The 18,698-nt window shown below is 35.8% G+C and overlaps 2 protein-coding genes across 4 annotated transcripts; one reads left to right on the top strand and one right to left on the bottom strand.

Annotated features, from left to right (window-relative positions):
* Positions 1–660: 660 nt before the first annotated feature.
* LOC134278806 (tRNA (adenine(37)-N6)-methyltransferase-like) lies at positions 661–12,619 on the top strand. Of its 2 annotated transcripts, none has more exons than XM_062761095.1 (4): positions 661–792; positions 10,060–10,238; positions 11,469–11,626; positions 11,951–12,619. In XM_062761095.1, exons 2-4 carry the CDS (start codon positions 10,093–10,095, stop codon positions 12,586–12,588), a joined length of 942 nt encoding a protein of 313 aa, XP_062617079.1. In that variant the 5' UTR covers positions 661–792; positions 10,060–10,092; the 3' UTR covers positions 12,589–12,619. The 2 variants fall into 2 exon arrangements, with proteins under 2 accessions (XP_062617079.1, XP_062617078.1); XM_062761094.1 differs by having other exon boundaries at positions 667–792; positions 10,070–10,238.
* An 18-nt stretch (positions 12,620–12,637) lies between these two features.
* On the bottom strand, positions 12,638–18,465 carry LOC134278805 (high-affinity choline transporter 1-like). 2 transcript variants are annotated; one of them, XM_062761091.1, is made up of 8 exons: positions 18,132–18,464; positions 16,706–16,813; positions 16,294–16,449; positions 15,561–15,709; positions 14,550–14,696; positions 14,152–14,281; positions 13,688–13,905; positions 12,638–13,201 (listed from the first exon to the last, which is right to left on the bottom strand). In XM_062761091.1, the coding sequence occupies exons 1-8, from the start codon at positions 18,289–18,291 to the stop codon at positions 12,638–12,640; spliced, it is 1,632 nt and encodes a 543-aa protein (XP_062617075.1). In that variant the 5' UTR covers positions 18,292–18,464. The 2 variants fall into 2 exon arrangements, with proteins under 2 accessions (XP_062617075.1, XP_062617076.1); XM_062761092.1 differs by lacking the exon at positions 16,294–16,449 and having other exon boundaries at positions 18,132–18,465.
* Positions 18,466–18,698: the final 233 nt, after the last annotated feature.

Raw genomic sequence — 18,698 nt, 5'->3', positions numbered from 1 at the left:
GAAAAACAAAGAGCTACAAGTTCTTCTTTAGTACCTTCTTTAGACAGACCCCTCTTGGTTAAATAGGCCTTCAAATTTTCCGTTTTCCACGTTTGGAATTCTTGCAGGGTGTAAATCTGATCTCCAGGATCCATAGTGTAAGTCTATATCAAATTGTGTATACGTAAAATGGCTCAAAATACAGTAATTCGATAAATAAACAAGTCGAAATAATACCCGCTCAGTATTGTTTTAGCAATAAGGCCGCTTAGGTTAAAGACTTTACGCCGATTGACCTTTGACACGGGCCGCTTACAACATATTATTGAGGAATGTGAAAGTCGTCTATACACCTGTGAAATACGAAAGCCCTAGTCCCACCCAGAAAAAAAGTTGTGGGCAAGGTTAAGGTTAAGGTGGGCAAGGTTCAAGTTTTTGGCGAACAGACAGTAATTAAGATTGCTACACGGACAGACAAGTAGACAGACAACAAATGATATACCCTTCTTTCCGTGAAAGGGGGGGGGGGGGGGGCAAAAATTTGTTCTTGTTTCCTATGTGATTGGTAGAAGACTAAGAATAATTTGAAAACGATATTGAATGAATCGATTTTATGGAAAATTGACAATTGTAGGCTTCCGTACCTTTACACATGGTCCAAGTTTGAAGACATGATTACATGTTTTCAATGAATTTAAAAGGAAGGAATGTCTTCAGTTTCATTAATTAGAACAACAGACGTTAGACAATTGTGTGTGCAATGGATAGCTTTACGAAAACATAATCTGCGATTCTACTTCACTAAAAGCTTAGGTAAGGTAGGCCTAATACACGTAAAATGTCGATCACTGTCTTTAGATCATGTGCTAATTTGTGCAGAAGAAGTGCTTGTGAAATACATTCAAAGTTTAAACGTTCTATTTTTTAGAATTGTTAAAGCTATATTCAAAATTGATGATTTGTGAACTCAGAACTACCTTCGTAAATAATGTAAACCCAATACGCCAGTTTCGAGATTGTAACTCTCCTACGATAGAGGCGCAAAAAGTATCCATTTCGGCAGGGAGGCGGGACAGGTTGTTTCTGTACACAAACGTGCATAAGTAAATGAACGATATTTATGGCTTTTAAAATTTATTAAATGTTATAAAAAGATAATGATATTAAGCAGTGATGCATTTAATTGATGATTTTATCAAGTTCAACTATGCATATTTACAAATCTACTTTAAATTATAGCGGTAACTGGAAATTCCAGAAGCCCCCCGTTTTTTGGAGAATACCCATACAGGAGGGTAGAAGCCCCAATAAAGTGGTAGAAGCCCCATAAAATTGAATGATTTGGGGTACATAAAACCCTATGGTGATGTTTAAATGACTGATATTGATATCCGTAAACTTTTATAGTCAATCTTACCTCCGAGTCGACAGAAATCGGGCGTCACTTCTTCTATTCTTCATATACCGTACACCACGCCCGATCTAAAATCGCGATCGCTGAAGTCGTTTCGAGTAAATCATTAGCGTAATCTTGATCAAAAGTGAATAATATAATATATGATTTTTATGTTCAAAAAAAATATGAAAGGAAAGTTAAGACTATAAACGAAGCATTAAATATTTACATATTTCCTAAATGAAATAAAATATGAATTATGATTTAATATGAACATATTTCATTGCCTACTTGAATACTTTTATACACACTTGTTTGTACATACCAAAGATAATTTTATATCGAAAATCATTATGGAAAATATGAAAATATTTGTATAGCTGATGATGTGTACTGTTACATAAAAACGTTGTGATTTAACCTGTTGATAGACATTACAGTGAAAATACTAATTGATTGATTTTTTTAATGAATTTAACTAGGCAATTAATCAATTAATAAAGTTCCTTTTTTCTAATTCCAATCATTTATAATATATAATTAAGTTAAAATAATTAATTAATCAAGTTGTTAATTTAATTAATTTCTAAGGTATAATTTTTTTTGTCTTTCTATTTTTTTTTTAAATTTGAAATTCAGTATTCATGCATTCATTATTATTTTCCAGTTACTTAGATTTGTTTTTTATTGGTTCTGTTTTATTTGGGGGAGTTCTTTTTTTTTTAATTATTTTTTTTTTTTGTGTGTGTGTGTGTGCAATAGAAATAATTATATTCATTGATATTAGAAAGCAATATGTATCCATTAGAATGAAATTATTAGAATCCAGGTTTATGAAATGAAAAAGTTTCATAAAAATTAAAAGATGTGCATAATTGCTAAGCACTTGTAAAGTGGGTATTATGAGAATATGGTGAGAATATTATTTAAACATCAGCTAGCTGTGTTGTTTTGTACTGGGATAGAGAGGCACCCCTGTGTGTGTGTGTACATGCACTATATACACAGCTGTTGACACTTGGATCAAGTTGACAATAAACTCCTTTTGTTCAAACACCTGTTCTCAGCTAGTCTGACCAACCCCCCTCTGGCAGGGCATGTGTATATACACTGATCATTGTTCTTGACTTTCATTATTGAATTGTAAAATAAATGATTTTGTAATATGATCTTCTTTTTAAAACCTGGTGATATGTTTTAAATATAAATTTCATTTTAAGGACGTTAGCACACACATAAGGAAAATATGAATTTTGATAATTTTGATACTAATAATAATGATAAATTAATAAAGACCTTTTCAATTAGTACCTGAATAATATTCATAGTTTCCCTATGTTCCCAGCTCTAGCCACGTGGAGGCCTCCTTAATTGTAGAGCCATGATTTGAACTTTGAAACAAAAATATTAAAGCCAAAGGACCGAAAGATGACCGAAAGATAAAAAGAAAATTAAAAACTTTAAAAAAAAAACACACTTTATCATTATTCCTAGTCAATCTTTTGTTCATGTAAAAACATAATTACAGCCAAATGAAAGTAATTGACAATAAATTAATAATTATAAAAAAAATTAATAGAAAGGAATTTATAATTCAATTAGCAACATTTATAAAAAAAATTATGTTCCTAACCTAACTTAACCTAACACAACACCAAACAGTATTCACTGGTCAGCACCCGTCTGGCGGGGGAGGAATACTGCCTGATACTAACCCTATTCTAAGTTCTAACCTAACACAACACCAAACAGTATTCACTGGTCAGCACCCATCTGGCGGGGGAGGAATACTGCCTGATACTAACCCTATGCTAAGTTCTAACCTAACACAACACCAAACAGTATTCACTGGTCTGCACCCGTCTGGCGGGGGAGGAATACTGCCTGATACTAACCCTATGCTAAGTTCTAACCTAACACAACACCAAACAGTATTCACTGGTCTGCACCCGTCTGGTGGGGGAGGAATACTGCCTGATCCTAACCCTATTCTAAGTTCTAACCTAACACAACACCAAACAGTATTCACTGGTCTGCACCCGTCTGGCGGGGGAGGAATACTGCCTGATACTAACCCTATGCTAAGTTCTAACCTAACACAACACCAAACAGTATTCACTGGTCTGCACCCGTCTGGCGGGGGGGGGGGGGGGGGGGAAATACTGCCTGATACTAACCCTACTCTAGAAAAAATAATAATTATACAATTTTAAAAACATTTTTGGGTTCCTGGTTTAAAACTGACTGATTATTGGCCTTTGATCTACTGTATTTTAGATTTTTTGAAAGTTGTAGTCCTGTCCACTTTTTTACGTTTTTGTTGTCCAATCTTTTTACCTAAGGTACGTGGTCTAACTATAGTGGTAGTACCGTCAGTTGATGTAAGCGTCGTTTTATCTGGCGGAATAAAAAGTTTGAATCTTTTGTACAACCTATCGCGTTCGTCCGTCGTTTTGGTCACCCACACTGATTTTGAAACTCTGAAATGTTCATGTGTGTCTACTAGTTTTAATTGTCCTACGCCAACAAGTGATTTTCTAAGGTCTTTAATTGAACATTCAAAATAAACGCATTTGACACCACAGACTCTTGTATTTCATATGAGTTTTGTTCTTCCTCTACTCTCTCAACTGTTCTCCTGACAACAGTGACAACACATGTTTCTTTTTTCAAATTTATTAAATCAACAGACAAAACATCACACAATTACAATTTACGATTTGACAAAAATGGACAATGGAAGTAAATGGCCACATTGTGTTAACCCAGGGTCCGAGGGGATATCCAGTATACCAACCTAGCAAGTATAACGGGCAAACTGGTGGCCTGGCTTTGAGCGCCAGTACCAAAATCCCAAACTATGAAAATACCACCCATTTGGGATTGGAAGAGTTTTCAAAATATCCGTTTACCCCGTTTCCCAGTGATTGCACCTGGTTGTTAGTACTATACCATGTACTCCAGGACTGAGCCTCCCCTCCTGTGTATAGAGGTGGAGTGGGCACCAAGACTGTTGAACTTGAGTGACCCCAATCTATAACTTTCCAAACACATACATATGTAAATTTTGCTTTTTACAAACCACCCTCTGTCTTAAATGGCAGATGGGGGGAAACCACAAGGCCAGATAATTTGAAAACTTCCCAATTATATCCCCGCAGACCCGCCCCCCTAACACAATGCGACGAATGAAGAGATTAAGGGTAAAACTTTAATAAAAAGTTCCTGAAGTCTATAATTCACAGTTAAAGTCATGTATATCCCTCAATAAGCCATCTGCTTAGGGAAGCGCCCACGATCCATTGTATCACACACGGCTTGGACTGCTCCTATTGAAGGTGAAGTCTGTTGTTTCTGAAAAATAAAATTCTTACGGCAGATTATTGAATTTAAGGGTATTTTGAAATTATATCTATATTACCCATATTTATCTATATATTGCTTTATAGGGAAGGGTGGGAGGGGAAAATTTTGTTTTGCAGGTCCTCCTCAATTTTACCAACAACGGAAACGGAAGTTGATTGTATTAGATAAGTCGTACCAAGTAATGTTGCGACCAAATTAACTCGTACTTAGTATAAGCATATCAACAACAATAGACTTTTCGTCAATTAAATGAGATTATTTAATATGTTAATAAAATAATCTGTCTTAATTGAACATTCAAAATAAACGCATTTGACACCACAGACTCTTGTATTTCATATGAGTTTTGTTCTTCCTCTACTCTCTCAACTGTTCTCCTGACAACAGTGACAACACATGTTTCTTTTTTCAAATTTATTAAATCAACAGACAAAACATCACACAATTACAATTTACGATTTGACAAAAATGGACAATGGAAGTAAATGGCCACATTGTGTTAACCCAGGGTCCGAGGGGATATCCAGTATACCAACCTAGCAAGTATAACGGGCAAACTGGTGGCCTGGCTTTGAGCGCCAGTACCAAAATCCCAAACTATGAAAATACCACCCATTTGGGATTGGAAGAGTTTTCAAAATATCCGTTTACCCCGTTTCCCAGTGATTGCACCTGGTTGTTAGTACTATACCATGTACTCCAGGACTGAGCCTCCCCTCCTGTGTATAGAGGTGGAGTGGGCACCAAGACTGTTGAACTTGAGTGACCCCAATCTATAACTTTCCAAACACATACATATGTAAATTTTGCTTTTTACAAACCACCCTCTGTCTTAAATGGCAGATGGGGGGAAACCACAAGGCCAGATAATTTGAAAACTTCCCAATTATATCCCCCCAGACCCGCCACATACATTGATATAATGTTCCTCCATACCCCATGCCAACAAAAACCACCCATCATTTACTCATTAATTATTTTAAGCACACCCGACCTAAGGTTATTTAACATCAGCTGATTGCCCTCATCAGAGAGGTGTGTCCCGTCGTAACGGAACAGACCTATGTTGTTGACCGATATATTATCATGCAGAATAAAACTACCCCCCAATTCTGTAATGAACTTGTTGACCTGCTTGTTTATTTTCCTGCGTTTTTTGTCAATCTTGTGGCCACTTTTTAAAGGTGCACCATGCCAATATAAGCGAGGAAGAATAGAAGACCATACTAATTTTGTTTTTGGTAAAAGTGCATTGTATCGAAGTAAGCTACATGTTATTTCTTCCACAAACTTTTTACTTGTTAAACCTTCTGTAACAAGGTCATTTGACCCTAAATGGATAATGAGGATATTTGGCGGTGCATGGTGTTTGAGGAGTCTCATGACCTCTGGATCTAATTGGTGCCACTGCATCCCTCTTTTAGCATGCCATAGGATGTTAACCGGTAAGTCCAGATCTTTTCCGAGGCGAGTCGATCTGGCAAACTGTCCAGCCCAATAAGGTATGGAAGATCCAAGTATCCATATCTGTGTTGGGGAACCTACAATTCTTGGGTTGGGTTAGTGTAATCTTGCAAAAATTTGAATGTTATACTTTTTGAAAAATTATTTTACAGTTCTACTGATTTTGAATCCTAATATACTTTAGAAAAACAGGTGATCTCCACCTGCCTGCTTTCTGAATGGCATCGTAAGAAACCCCCTGTAGTGCCATATCGGTAGCCCGCCCAATCCTGAAACTGTGTGTGCCAAAGTATCCTTGTGTTCCCGAAATTTTGAGAGCTTTTTGTAATACTGCATTAAACTGAAACCTAGTAAGAGGTGCCGTGTCACTGTGAACTAAGAAAATATGAGATGCAGGTGTGGTTGGTCTGACTTTTAAAAATTCCCTAATGCATCTAACTGGACATATCGGAGAATGTGGTTGACCCTGAAGAATGAGAGTTTGTCCGCTTGTTTGTTGAGATTTTGAATGTGGGATTGTTATTCGAACTTCATTGGTGCGATGCTTAACTTCGATTCCTTGAAACTGAATAAAATGTGAGTTAGTGTTGCAACCTGTGGCCGTGCATTCCCCTACTCTGAGTAATGCAGTATATGCCAAACTAAAAGCACATGTAAACAGCTTAACTTCATATGGTGGACAAATTGTTGGTAGTGAAGCTATGATGTGGCGCAAGATTGAAAAAGTAATAGGACAACGCAAGTCCGGTGTTGTACCCCTAGTGCGCTTTAGACCCTGTAATGCTTTTCTGACAAGAAAATTGTTTGATGGGTCCTGGAGCCCTCGAATTTTATGAAAAAAGGCAACTGCACTTACGTACGATTGTACAGTGCTAGCGGCATGCTCATGGATTGACAAATAAGCTATAAAATTAAGTAAAACAGGTGTTGTTATGGGCCAAGTTACAACTAATTGATTATAATGAATTTTGACAAAATTTTGGAATTTTTCGAGAGCAGTTTGGTAAGTCTTGTGTGTGCTAGGAGCTAGGGAATTGTAAATTAACTTTCTGGATTCTGTGGTTAGATCTGCCAAATCTGGACGGGTATTGGAGTTGGCCAAGCGTCTGCGTCCGGCGCCAGATCCCTGAATCTCCCCCACAATTTCCTGATTAGTAGCTTCCTCAAGGGGCTGAACGTCAAGCTGACTCTGACTCTGACTATGACTCTGACTGGCCACATTAATGATGGCCCCCGTTGGTGTTTGGCTGTCGTCAACGTTCAGATCGCCATGTGGTCGAGTGGTCTGCGACATCTCGCCCTCTCGCCTCCGTCTTCTCCCCCTGCCCCTGGACGGTGTCACAAAACTCCTTGCATACTCCTTCCTCCCTCTAGTCGATGTACGTGTGCGTACGGGTGGCATTTTTTAGGAAAGCACCTCGGATGGCAGCAGATAATTATTGTGATAGAAAATTTTGTTTTGCAGGTCCTCCTCAATTTTACCAACAACGGAAACGGAAGTTGATTGTATTAGATAAGTCGTACCAAGTAATGTTGCGACCAAATTAACTCGTACTTAGTATAAGTATATCAACAACAAGACTTTTCGTCAATTAAATGAGATTATTTAATATGTTAATAAAATAATCTGTCTTAAATTGTGATTCTATAAGTGTTGTCAGTATATTAACCAAATCAAGGAGTGGTTTTGATTTCCAATCAATTGCTTGTTTTAAGACATGATTTAATGACTCAGAATTATTATTTGTCCACGGTTTATCAACAATGTCATGCCTGATGGGGTTGTTGACTTTTTCTTTGAGATTTGGTTGAATTTTTTTGAAATATTTTAGAAATTTTCCTGAAAGGTCCTTTGATAGGTCTTCTATTTGCTCCGAAATGTGATCAAAACAAATACTGTCGTCAGAATTTATCAACCCGTCATCACTGAAAATGAGGTCCAATATTTTTTGTCTGTCTGCCTTGTCTACACTATCATCAACAAGTTTTTGTTTTGTATTTTGATAAAGATGTCTCTTACACAAAAGATGGTTTGATTCAGGAAAACATTCAGTAATTGCTTTTACTAGTGCCTTTTCTTCATCTGACCCAAAGATTAATTTTGACTTATCAGTGTCTGAAAGTTTTGTCCTCAAATGAAAGAAGAAATTACTGTATGACTCAAAGTCACTATTGTCATGAATAAATAAAGGTCCAAGAAAGATTGGGGGTTCTTTTGTTTTGTCTTTTGTTACTCTGTTCATCTCCTCCCTCTCCTCCTCCTCGCACTGCTTCTCCTCCCTCTCCTCCTCCTCGCTCAGCATCTCCTCCTCCTGTCACAGCATCTATTAAACATCCAACTGCAAGCTCCTCTCCTGTTCCAAATCCAACTCCCAGCTCTCCCATCTACTTCAAGGGAGAGCACCATATCCTCTCAAACTTCTATCCATGTGTTCTAATGTACCAGGGTCTTATATTTCAGAGTTCGGAACATTTGTATCAGTACTTAAAAGCTGTCGAGCACTCTGACCCCTATTTGGCAAACCAAATTCAAAACGCTCCGACAGCTAAAATAAGTAAACAAATTTCAAAACTTGTAAATACCACCTCTCATTGGCATTCAATCAAAAACAAAATTATGCTAAAAGTTTTGGCTATTAAATTCAACCAATGTGCTGAGTTCAAAAAATACCTTCTTAGCACAAACAAAAGGGTACTGATGCATAATGTTGCGGACTCATATTGGGGCACTGGTTGCAATGGCAAAGGTAAAAATATTCAATATAATCTCGAAACTTGCGTATTATGGCGGGCACTTAATGCGCTAATTGCGCTTTTTACTCATAAAAGCCACATTTTGTGAAGATGCATCCCTTTGCGGGGTAGGGAAAATAGTTCTCTTTTTTTATGCCACCAAAACTTTGGAAAGTGCTTGCGATAAATTTTGTGTATTTCATTTTTAAAGCTTTTTAATTAAAATTTTTAAAAAATTAAAGCAATAACAATTATCATTTACTTACAAAACTTGAAAAGTATTACCGATACAACTCTGTAATAAAACAGTTAACATTTCTTATGTCATACTGGGCACAAAAAGTCGATGTCGGACCGCTGAAGAAAACACAGGACCTGTCGATGAGATAATTTGAACAGTAATTATCGATAAATTTATTCTACAAAATCAACAAATGAAGTACAACCCGAAAGGGGATTTTCAAATCAACTCGACATATCCATGGTATTCGAGATACCGAATTTCAACTGAATATCATTAATAATTGAAATATCTTTTGTAGAAATTTTGCGCGAATCAAATGAATTCAGAACATTTTTGCATTTTCATTCCTATGTGTTTCATTTATTCCTATTGTATATGAAATCGAGATACTTGCAAAAGATACGACAGAGTCTGGCACTTGTTTCATATTCATTTAAAAAGCAGTATACCACAATCACCTGTATTTAGAGTAATCTTTCTGTTGATTAGATATATTAATTACTTTTTGCCCTGCTCCCAATGTGTATTGTTTCATGGACTTTTTTGCTTGATTATTGTTCGTTATATCTCTCCATATGTATCATGAGCTAGAGCATGCTTTACGTTCACACAACTACTGTTCAAAACGAGGCATGGAGCTGATAAAGAAGTTGATTAAACAAGGATATCAGCTGTCTTGTTTAAAGTGAACATTTTACAAATGCTATGTCAATATAGTGACCTTGTGAGCAAATGCAATTTATCGTTAGTGGAATGTTGATCGATAATTTTCATACAAATTATTAAGTAATTATTTTCACACCGTTTTGTCTGTGTTTTTTTTCCGTTTATCCGATCATGACATGGGTCACATGGCTTTTTTGTAGACTATATTTAGAATTTTGCAGGTGAAATAAAGCCGATCGGATATATGAGTTCCTTATTCTGCCACAAGAGAGGGACCCCGCGCCAGCCCACGATCTGTCACCACGCACGAGGCGTACTGACACTGGACCATCATGAGGTCAACAATCCCCAGTATATGTTAGAAGGTCTGGATAAATTCTCTCATGTCTGGTATGTTCATCCTTTAATTTTTTTACAAAACATAGTAATTGTTAAGATCTTTCTCGATTAAAGGCTGTGTCTTAGCATTCGAACACGCGATCGATGACACTTTTAAATATGCAGTCAGTGTAAATCTTCGTAAACGGTTTTTTTATGGCGTTGGGCTTGCCCGATCGGCATCTAGGGATCAGTCAGGTTTACGCGACCGCACGTGTCAGTGGATGCATCCGCAATAGAAAATAGCAACAGCTGTAAACCAATTTCTTTTAAAACGTTCACTATGAATAATAGCTTGAATATAAAATCAAATCAATTGTATTTTCAATTAATACTACTACAAAACAACGATATTATGTTTAATTTTTACGCAAGAAAAACGTTATGGTTGTTGCGGATGAATTTCTACTGAGAGGGTGCGTCGAATGACATGAATCACATTTAGGGACCGATTACTATAACACAAATAATCTTAAATACGGTAAAATAATTACAAAATAAACACGAATACAACACGACTATAAAGATTGAATTTCTTAATCTTAGCTTTACTTTTACGATCTTCAATCCAATTTTAGCCGAACAACTCACGATATTGACCAGTAATGCCAGTATTACTGTATTTATCCATTTCCTCCATTTGTTTACCGCGCCCTATCGTAAGTCGATCGTACTTGTAACATTAGAGTCATGGATGTAGTTAAGATGAAATCACTATACAACAGAACAACACTCTGAAAATGGCAATTAATTAAAATAATTTATGAAACCCTTCGTATGTCTTCGATTGACTGAAAAGAAATTAGATTGATATAGAGGATGGACATTTCTGACGATGTCTGGTCAATTCGAACCCTGACTCATTCGGACCAGGACACAACGTTATCAGGCCCTATACTGTATTTGTGTTAAGACTGTTTTTTTTAAAATTTTATTATTATGTTACCGGAGTCACTCACTTGACCTATTTGCAGATCTTTAAAAATTGTTTTTCTTGTTCGACGCCATTGAAGCCTTTCAGGCTTTTGATTTTAATATTTAAAACCCTACTTGTGATTTTCTGGATGCAGTTTGGATTTTATTATGATTAGGGCAGTGATAGAGAAAAATCACTTTAATTACTGTAAATTCAAACCAGTAGTGCTGCAGGTCTATTGAGGTCTATTCCGGGTTTTTCACTGTAAAATTATCTTGTATCAATAGGTCGATAATTAAAGAAGATTTCATTTTTTTAAATTACAGGTTAATATTTATATTCCATAAGAACGAAAAAGAATTTGTCCGTTCTAAGGTTAGCCCTCCAAGGTTACATGGCAGAAAGGTCGGATTGTTCTCAACCAGATCACCACATCGACCTAATCCAATAGGACTATCGCTAGCCAAACTTGATTGCGTTCAAGGTATAATGCAGGGAACTCTATTTAAGACATTTTTATTTGTGTATTTTCTTTTGAAATGAAAAAAGCATAGAATGATACTGTATACGAGTACTTAGTCTTGTATAAGCGGAATTAATATTCAAAGGCCCCTGTTCAGGTTCATTTGAAACCGTCTTTAGTGCGCTAAATCATAATCATCGATATCGATAAAATATGAAATAAAACATTCACGTTTGCACCAATTAATCAACTGTCAATGGGTGTCCTTTTAAAAAATGATAATACATGAAAGTAAACTTAAAACATATACAGACTGCACGTTTGTATAATTATATTATTTTACAGACAGAACTCTGTATCTGAATGGAGTCGATCTATTAGATGGTACCCCGATACTGGACATCAAGCCTTTTATTCCTGAGTACGATACCCCGCAGTCTTTGTTAGATAATTCTGATGTGAAAGAAATAGAAAGAAGACAGTCATATTTAAATAATAACATTTATCCAAAAAATATTCACAATGAGAAGGGATTAAATCCTCGTTCGACTTCCAATACAAAATGCAAAGACAAAAACATATCTCGGGAGAGTTGTATTGAAGGTTGTCTATGTGAGGAGGAATGGGAAAATACCTCACCAAAAGGTGTTTGTGTCAGAACTCCTAATTGGATAGATCAGCCATCTTCTCCGAAACTCCAAGTTTCTTTTACTGATAGAGCTGTACATCAATTGAATATGTTTTCGCGGGAATCAGATGACCCAGATTTTACTTTAAAATTCCTTCGAACTTCCACAGAAGCCATGGAAACAACTGCTTCTATACTCAGCGAGGATCCGCGCCCAGTTCACGTTCGAAACCAAGAAAAGGAGGATTTTTATTATTTCACTGTTGACACAATGCACGTCACCTGTTGGTTTTATGATGGCGTCGCAGAAGTCTTTCGAATATTACCTATATCCCGTGGCAAGCATTTGATATAGGCACATTAAACATAAATGTTTATTTTACCAATTGTTGTTTTTTTCTCTGCTAATTACACTTTTGATCCGTTGTAAGGGTAGCCTTTTCATCAGAATTTTCAAGGTTTGGGTAAGAATTTTTATTTTTGTTTTGAAGCATTAAGTCGTTTTCGTGTTCGATACCAATTTCTTTCTCGATAACAGGAAAGCAACGGAAAATGTCAAACTTTTTTGAAAGGTAATGACGTGTAAAAAGGAAATGAGTGACGTAAGATGTCAGAATTATTGCTCCCAAGGAACAAAGCATAGCGACGACTTTGAAAGGGAATTTTTGTTGATTGTGTTTTACATCATAAAACGGATACTTAATAACAGCATCGATTCCAAGCACTTGTTCTCCCCCGAGGACTCTTAGTAATAAACCGACGATAAGCCCCACCAGGCTTCCGTAGGTGTTTCCAACCTCCAACCACAGGGCACAAATCAGCTGTGGGAATTGTGACACCGCCATAAGGTCTCCACATAATATCAGTAAGCCGTATACACTCTGTACTGTTAAAGCGAAAACAGTTCCCAGAATGCCAACAATGACTACGCAAATACGGAACACCCAAACAACCTCCCTGTCTGATGCCTGAAACCAGAGCAATATTAATGTTACTTTTAAAATATAAGTAGGATATAACAATTTATACATACGATTATATTAAATTTAAGAATTTAAAAAATATAATGGTTTAAGCATAAATTATTATAGGTGCATGGAAGTGATATATTAGTTCTGACCCACTTAAAAGAGGACGATATTATTCTGGGATTATTCCTCATTCTTTCCATATAATTCTATCTGTATCGAACACTTTCATCTGAGGACAAAAGATCAGTTTCCTTTTAGTTAATGCAATGAACTTAAGATATTGACTATAACCATAGACCTAAGGTGAACAGATCTATGCGATAACTAAAGAAACCTTTCGATCGTTTAAAGGTAAAAATCACAGACTTTTTATAATTATAATATTACATGTATTATTTCTCAAGTAACTACTTCTGTCCTTTAAGGAGGGGAATGGCTTGAATTTAATTTAGCTTTTTATATCTCGATTACATGTTCACTCACATTAGGTCTCAGAATGTTCTGGTAAATGTTTCTCGCCACTACACTGCCAACTGCCAAAATAATGGAATCTGCAGACGACATGACAGCAGCACTGAGTGCACCAAGGGCAATAACTGCTACCGCTGTGGGACAAAGATGCTGAAGAACCATGGGAAGAATGGACTCCCAGTCTGTGCCACTTAGTGGGAGATTACCTTCATAGCTCGTGGAATTCCAATCTGTTGAGATTTTTTTACTTAATAAAAGATATTCAGCATTTTTGTTCTACTACTAGAGTACTCCCGTATGTTTGGAAAATATTATATATGAAGACAAATAGAAAAAAAATATTATTTCACATGTACGTACTTCATTTTCGAGGATTCAATGCTCATCTGAAGCTTTGTCTTAATTAATACATGTTTGAAATAGAAATTTATACTTTTCCATAATATTATAAGAATATGACGTCATTATTACTCTACCTGCCGAGGCACCTGCAAGTCCCAAGAAAGCCGGTGGGAGAAACAGAAGCATGGAATAGATGATGGAGACTAAGGTGGCGTTCCGGGCCAAAGATGGCGAATTACAGGCCAAGACACGCTGGTAATATGACTGTATAAAAATTGAAAGGTATTTCTATCATGTTCTTGTTTGTTATTGCCTCTTTTAAAGAAGTGTTACAAATTTCCAAAAAGGTCGTAAAAGCTGTGGGAAATCAAAGTTACCTTGAATTGGTACAAATATATTTTGAATTTCTTAAAATCGCTTGAGATCACAATTACTTCCAAAAAATTACTAAAAAGAAATATTTCAGGCAACCTCTTTATTCAAACAAGATGAATTTTGCAGCCTATGATGAGTTAATTAAAAAAGACTATACCTGCCATGGGATTCCACCAAATACAACGACAGCAAAAGTATCGATGTAGTTTCCTATGTGTTCTATGGGCACAGTTCCTAGCCATTTGCCCTCAACTCTAGACAGGTCTACGGAGTCGTTCGTGAATACGAAAGGCAAAGCTATTGTCTACATGTGAATAATGATGATTTTAAATAATTATTTATATTCAATAAAAGTCAATAAATTTTCTGTTAAATATTTTTTAAAAAAGACTCCTTATATGTACATGCATTCATTTCTCTATATTCTAACTAGCGTCCGAAGTACAGGTCAAGTGTTAATTTGACTTACATGTACATACTATACTTGTATATAAAACATGTCATGTGTTTATTACATTACAGACAGCTTATATATTATATAAAACTAGCCAATGGGTTTTCATGCCCCTGTAATTGAAGATTTGGGAGTATATAGATTTGACGATAACTTTTGAGTGGGTGGAGCAATGGATTTCATATATTCCTTTTATATTCTTTATATATGATGATACCTTTCTTTGGGTTTCGCCAAATTTGACCTCTTTACCTTGAAGTTTGGCCCCTTTTACCAAAATTTTTCACATCTTAATCTTAGCCATAACTTTTAAAAAGTTGGTGCTCTTGCTTTTCATACTTCACATGTATATTCATTGTGACAAGGCCTTAATTTCAATGGATATAAATATTTTTGACCTTAGATGTTGACCCACTTTTAACAAAACTTGAACCTTGACCGTAACTTTTGAACAGTTAAAAATAGGACTTTCATATTTCACGGTACATTCCTTATGGCAAGACCTTCCTTTGGATACCAACAATTTTAACCTTAACCTTTGGAGTTTGACATGCATTTGAGAGACTTCAACCCTTGCAATAATCTGCTATTCAGGGGTTTCAGTGTTTCACAAACATAAATCTTTTTCCCCTCTTGTTAAAAATATGATACCTATACTAAATTTGTTAGTTACATATTTCTTGTACACTTTAAGTATATTATAATTTGACTTGCCAAACCAACTCCAATGAAAATGAGCTGAATCACGTCCGTGTATGCGACAGAATAGAGTCCACCGAAGAAAGTATAGACCACGGCTACACAAGCAGACGATATTACAGCCACGTTCATATCAAGTCCGATAATCGACTTTAAAGAGGCTCCTGGAAAGAAAAACAAATATTGTGTATATTTTATAGTTGGTCTGGTATTTAAAGGGCTTCCCCCGAGAAAGATGAATACCATGCGCTTAGCGTAAAGGGGGTGCGGTGGGGGGCTACAGCAATAACTTTTTAGCAAAGAGACAGACAGCAACGAGATTCTCCAACAAACATGAAACTAAATTTATTAAATAAATCATTAAAGAACCACCCTGATCGAAGTAGTTCGAAATACGGAAAAGGGGTGAGGGTAATTTTTATTTAATTCGTGTAAAATTGTTCTCAATTTACATATAAACGTTTGTCAAATTAGATGTGAATTCTCTTGTACGGTACATGTAAATGGTCTAAATTTTGGAGCAAGGAAATTAATTTATGAGAACGTTCTAGCCCCATCCAATACACTCCATAATATATCACATAACATTGAAAAGAATCTAACAATTTTTAAAATGAGGCAATTACGGAGGTTTTAAAGGTTGTTAACAGAATAGTTGACTGGTGGCATCATGTGAAATTTAATCTATTTGATGTCTAGTGAGAATTTTCTGATTCAAGAAATTATGGAAATTTATAATGGTTGAAACCTAATGCTCCAAGTATAGCGGCCTCCCAGAAAATGTTTGCAAAAAGTTCGTTGAAGAACAAAACGGCTCCCATCCTTTTGCCGAATTTGATCTGGAAAAGATCAAAGATGGTGGTGTAATTCCCCCGTCGAACTTTCGGTGCAAAAACCACTCCGGCTGCAAAACACAAACAGCGAATCGAGTCATATTTGCGAGTTTTTAAATTGAATCAAGAATACGTGAAAAAGCCACCATATATATATATCAAAATTGAAAAAAAAAAAACTTTAGGATCATATACGTTTAATTAGCAATATTGTAAAAAAAAAAAAAAAAAAGAAAAGAAAACCATTTAAAAACGCTTTTACTCAAAAAAAAAAAAAAGAAGAGGAAAAAAACAAGCTATCCTAATCTTCCATTAATTACGAATTACCTATGGCTATTCCGATGTTGTATCCAATGGGCGCCACAGTGTTCACCAATCCCCTTGTTGCGATTTCTGAGGCTGTTCCACTAATATAAGCGCCACCTACCATCGTAGCTAAAATAAAGAATTATTATTCACCATTGGTGCTTACAATTATTTTTTTTTTCGATCAAATATTTCTGGTTTAATTCCCTCCCCCAAACCATTTTAATAATATTCACACGGATATATCTGTGAAGAGACTGTAACTCTAGTGCATGATTTGGTCCTTATTCCAAGAATTGACCTCATTGACCCCGTAAAAGGAGTGTAAGTGGATTCTTAATGTTATAACAAATAAATGCAGTCCCTTCTCCATTGGAGTTATAAATTACCAATTAGTTAAGAATTATGATGTTGCATAAAATACAAATCAATTATGATATTAAATGCAATACAAATCAATTTTTTCAAAAGTAGGTTAATGGTTAAGATTGTTTGTATCCAAAGGATGTGAAATACAAAAGCCTTTGTACCAATTGTTCAGAAGTTATGGCCAAGGTTAACGTTTTTTAGTAGTAGGTCAAACTTTAAGGTCAAGGTCAAATGGTAAAATGCCAAGAGCAATGAAAGGTCTTGTCACAATGAATAAGTAAAAGATTTGAAGTATGAAGCCCTAGTACTAACAGTTACAAGTTATGACCAAGATTAAAGTTTGGTAAATTGTTGCAAAAGTGGGTCAACATCCAAGGTCAAGAGGTCAAATTTGTTGGTACAACTGTAATCCAAAATGGGCCCCGTCACAAGAAATACGCAAATTACATATCAAAGCCATAGCTTTAACCAATCAAGTTCAAAGTTTTTGTGGACAGACAGGACAGCGGAAAATATTATACGGGGGCATAAAAAACAAATAGATACATGTCCATCAGATACGAATACCCAACCCTAGGTTCATAGATAATGTTTTAATGAAATATTAGTGTTTGAATTTTGGTGAAGATATCGTGATTAGTTTCTTTTATATTGAGTTTTTAACACGTTCATCGTCAAGTGAAATTAATTAATAAAAGAAATATTTGTAGTGTCAAAATTTACAAGTACATGTACTAGCGATGTTTCTTCTTGAATTTTAAATCGTTTTCTGGTACTTCATTAAATATTCTTTTTTCTCACCTTCCTCTGCAGTGAACAATTTCAGCTTGAGCGCGTCTCAAGATACTAAGCTATTTGATATTTTAATGATATTGGTTGGGTTGAAATATTTCTTTTTTCATACATAAAAGGAGGTTTTCTGTTTTCTTATTAACAAAGGATATGCAAACCCAATTTTGATGCACATAAAATCGTCTGCATTTTCAAAAATTCTTGTGCATCTTACGCCAAATTATCACGACCGATTTTGCTATCTTTATTATATAAAAAAAATACTGTTCATTTGGCGAAGACTTACCAGAGAGCGTAAAGCTGCTGACAAAAAGTCCTAAGTCCCTGTTGGCAAGAAATTGAGAATCTGAACTCGTCGATTTTTTCCTTCCAGCGATCAGTCCAATGACCAGAATGACGATATAGAAGACGATAGTACCAATGAGACCGGCGATGAACACTGCCATGTTTATTTTGATAAAAGAGTTTTACTTCTGCTCTGCGGGCAACTTGATGCAGAACTGTCGTCTGCCTTTCGACCTCATTTTACCTAGCGATTTTTTTTTATCAACCTTTGCTAGGTGTAATGTAATACATAGGATTAGGCTGTTTGTTGTACACTCCATCGGGTGATTTTGGACTTGTAAATCTAAATGCCTTTTGTTAACCTGTTATCATAAGATAAGAGACTGGGACAATGCGGACAATGCCCTTGTCATTTCTGTCCACAAGTTACAAAATTCTTAACGACATGCATGAGTAGACGAAAATGATACTTGGGGCCGTTTTGTCAACCTTTGACCTTCTGGTCAGCTTATTTGTAAAATAGTTCCTAGATTCATGTCCAACTAATGAACAAACACTTTGTTTACTG

This window comes from Saccostrea cucullata, unplaced genomic scaffold (assembly GCF_032062105.1).
Source record: "Saccostrea cucullata isolate Sc308-1 unplaced genomic scaffold, CSIRO_AGI_Scuc_v1 ctg491, whole genome shotgun sequence".
NCBI lineage: Eukaryota > Metazoa > Mollusca > Bivalvia > Ostreida > Ostreidae > Saccostrea > Saccostrea cuccullata.
The sequence above is the reverse complement of the archived record's forward strand: the minus strand, read 5'-3'. Positions and strand labels throughout refer to the sequence as shown.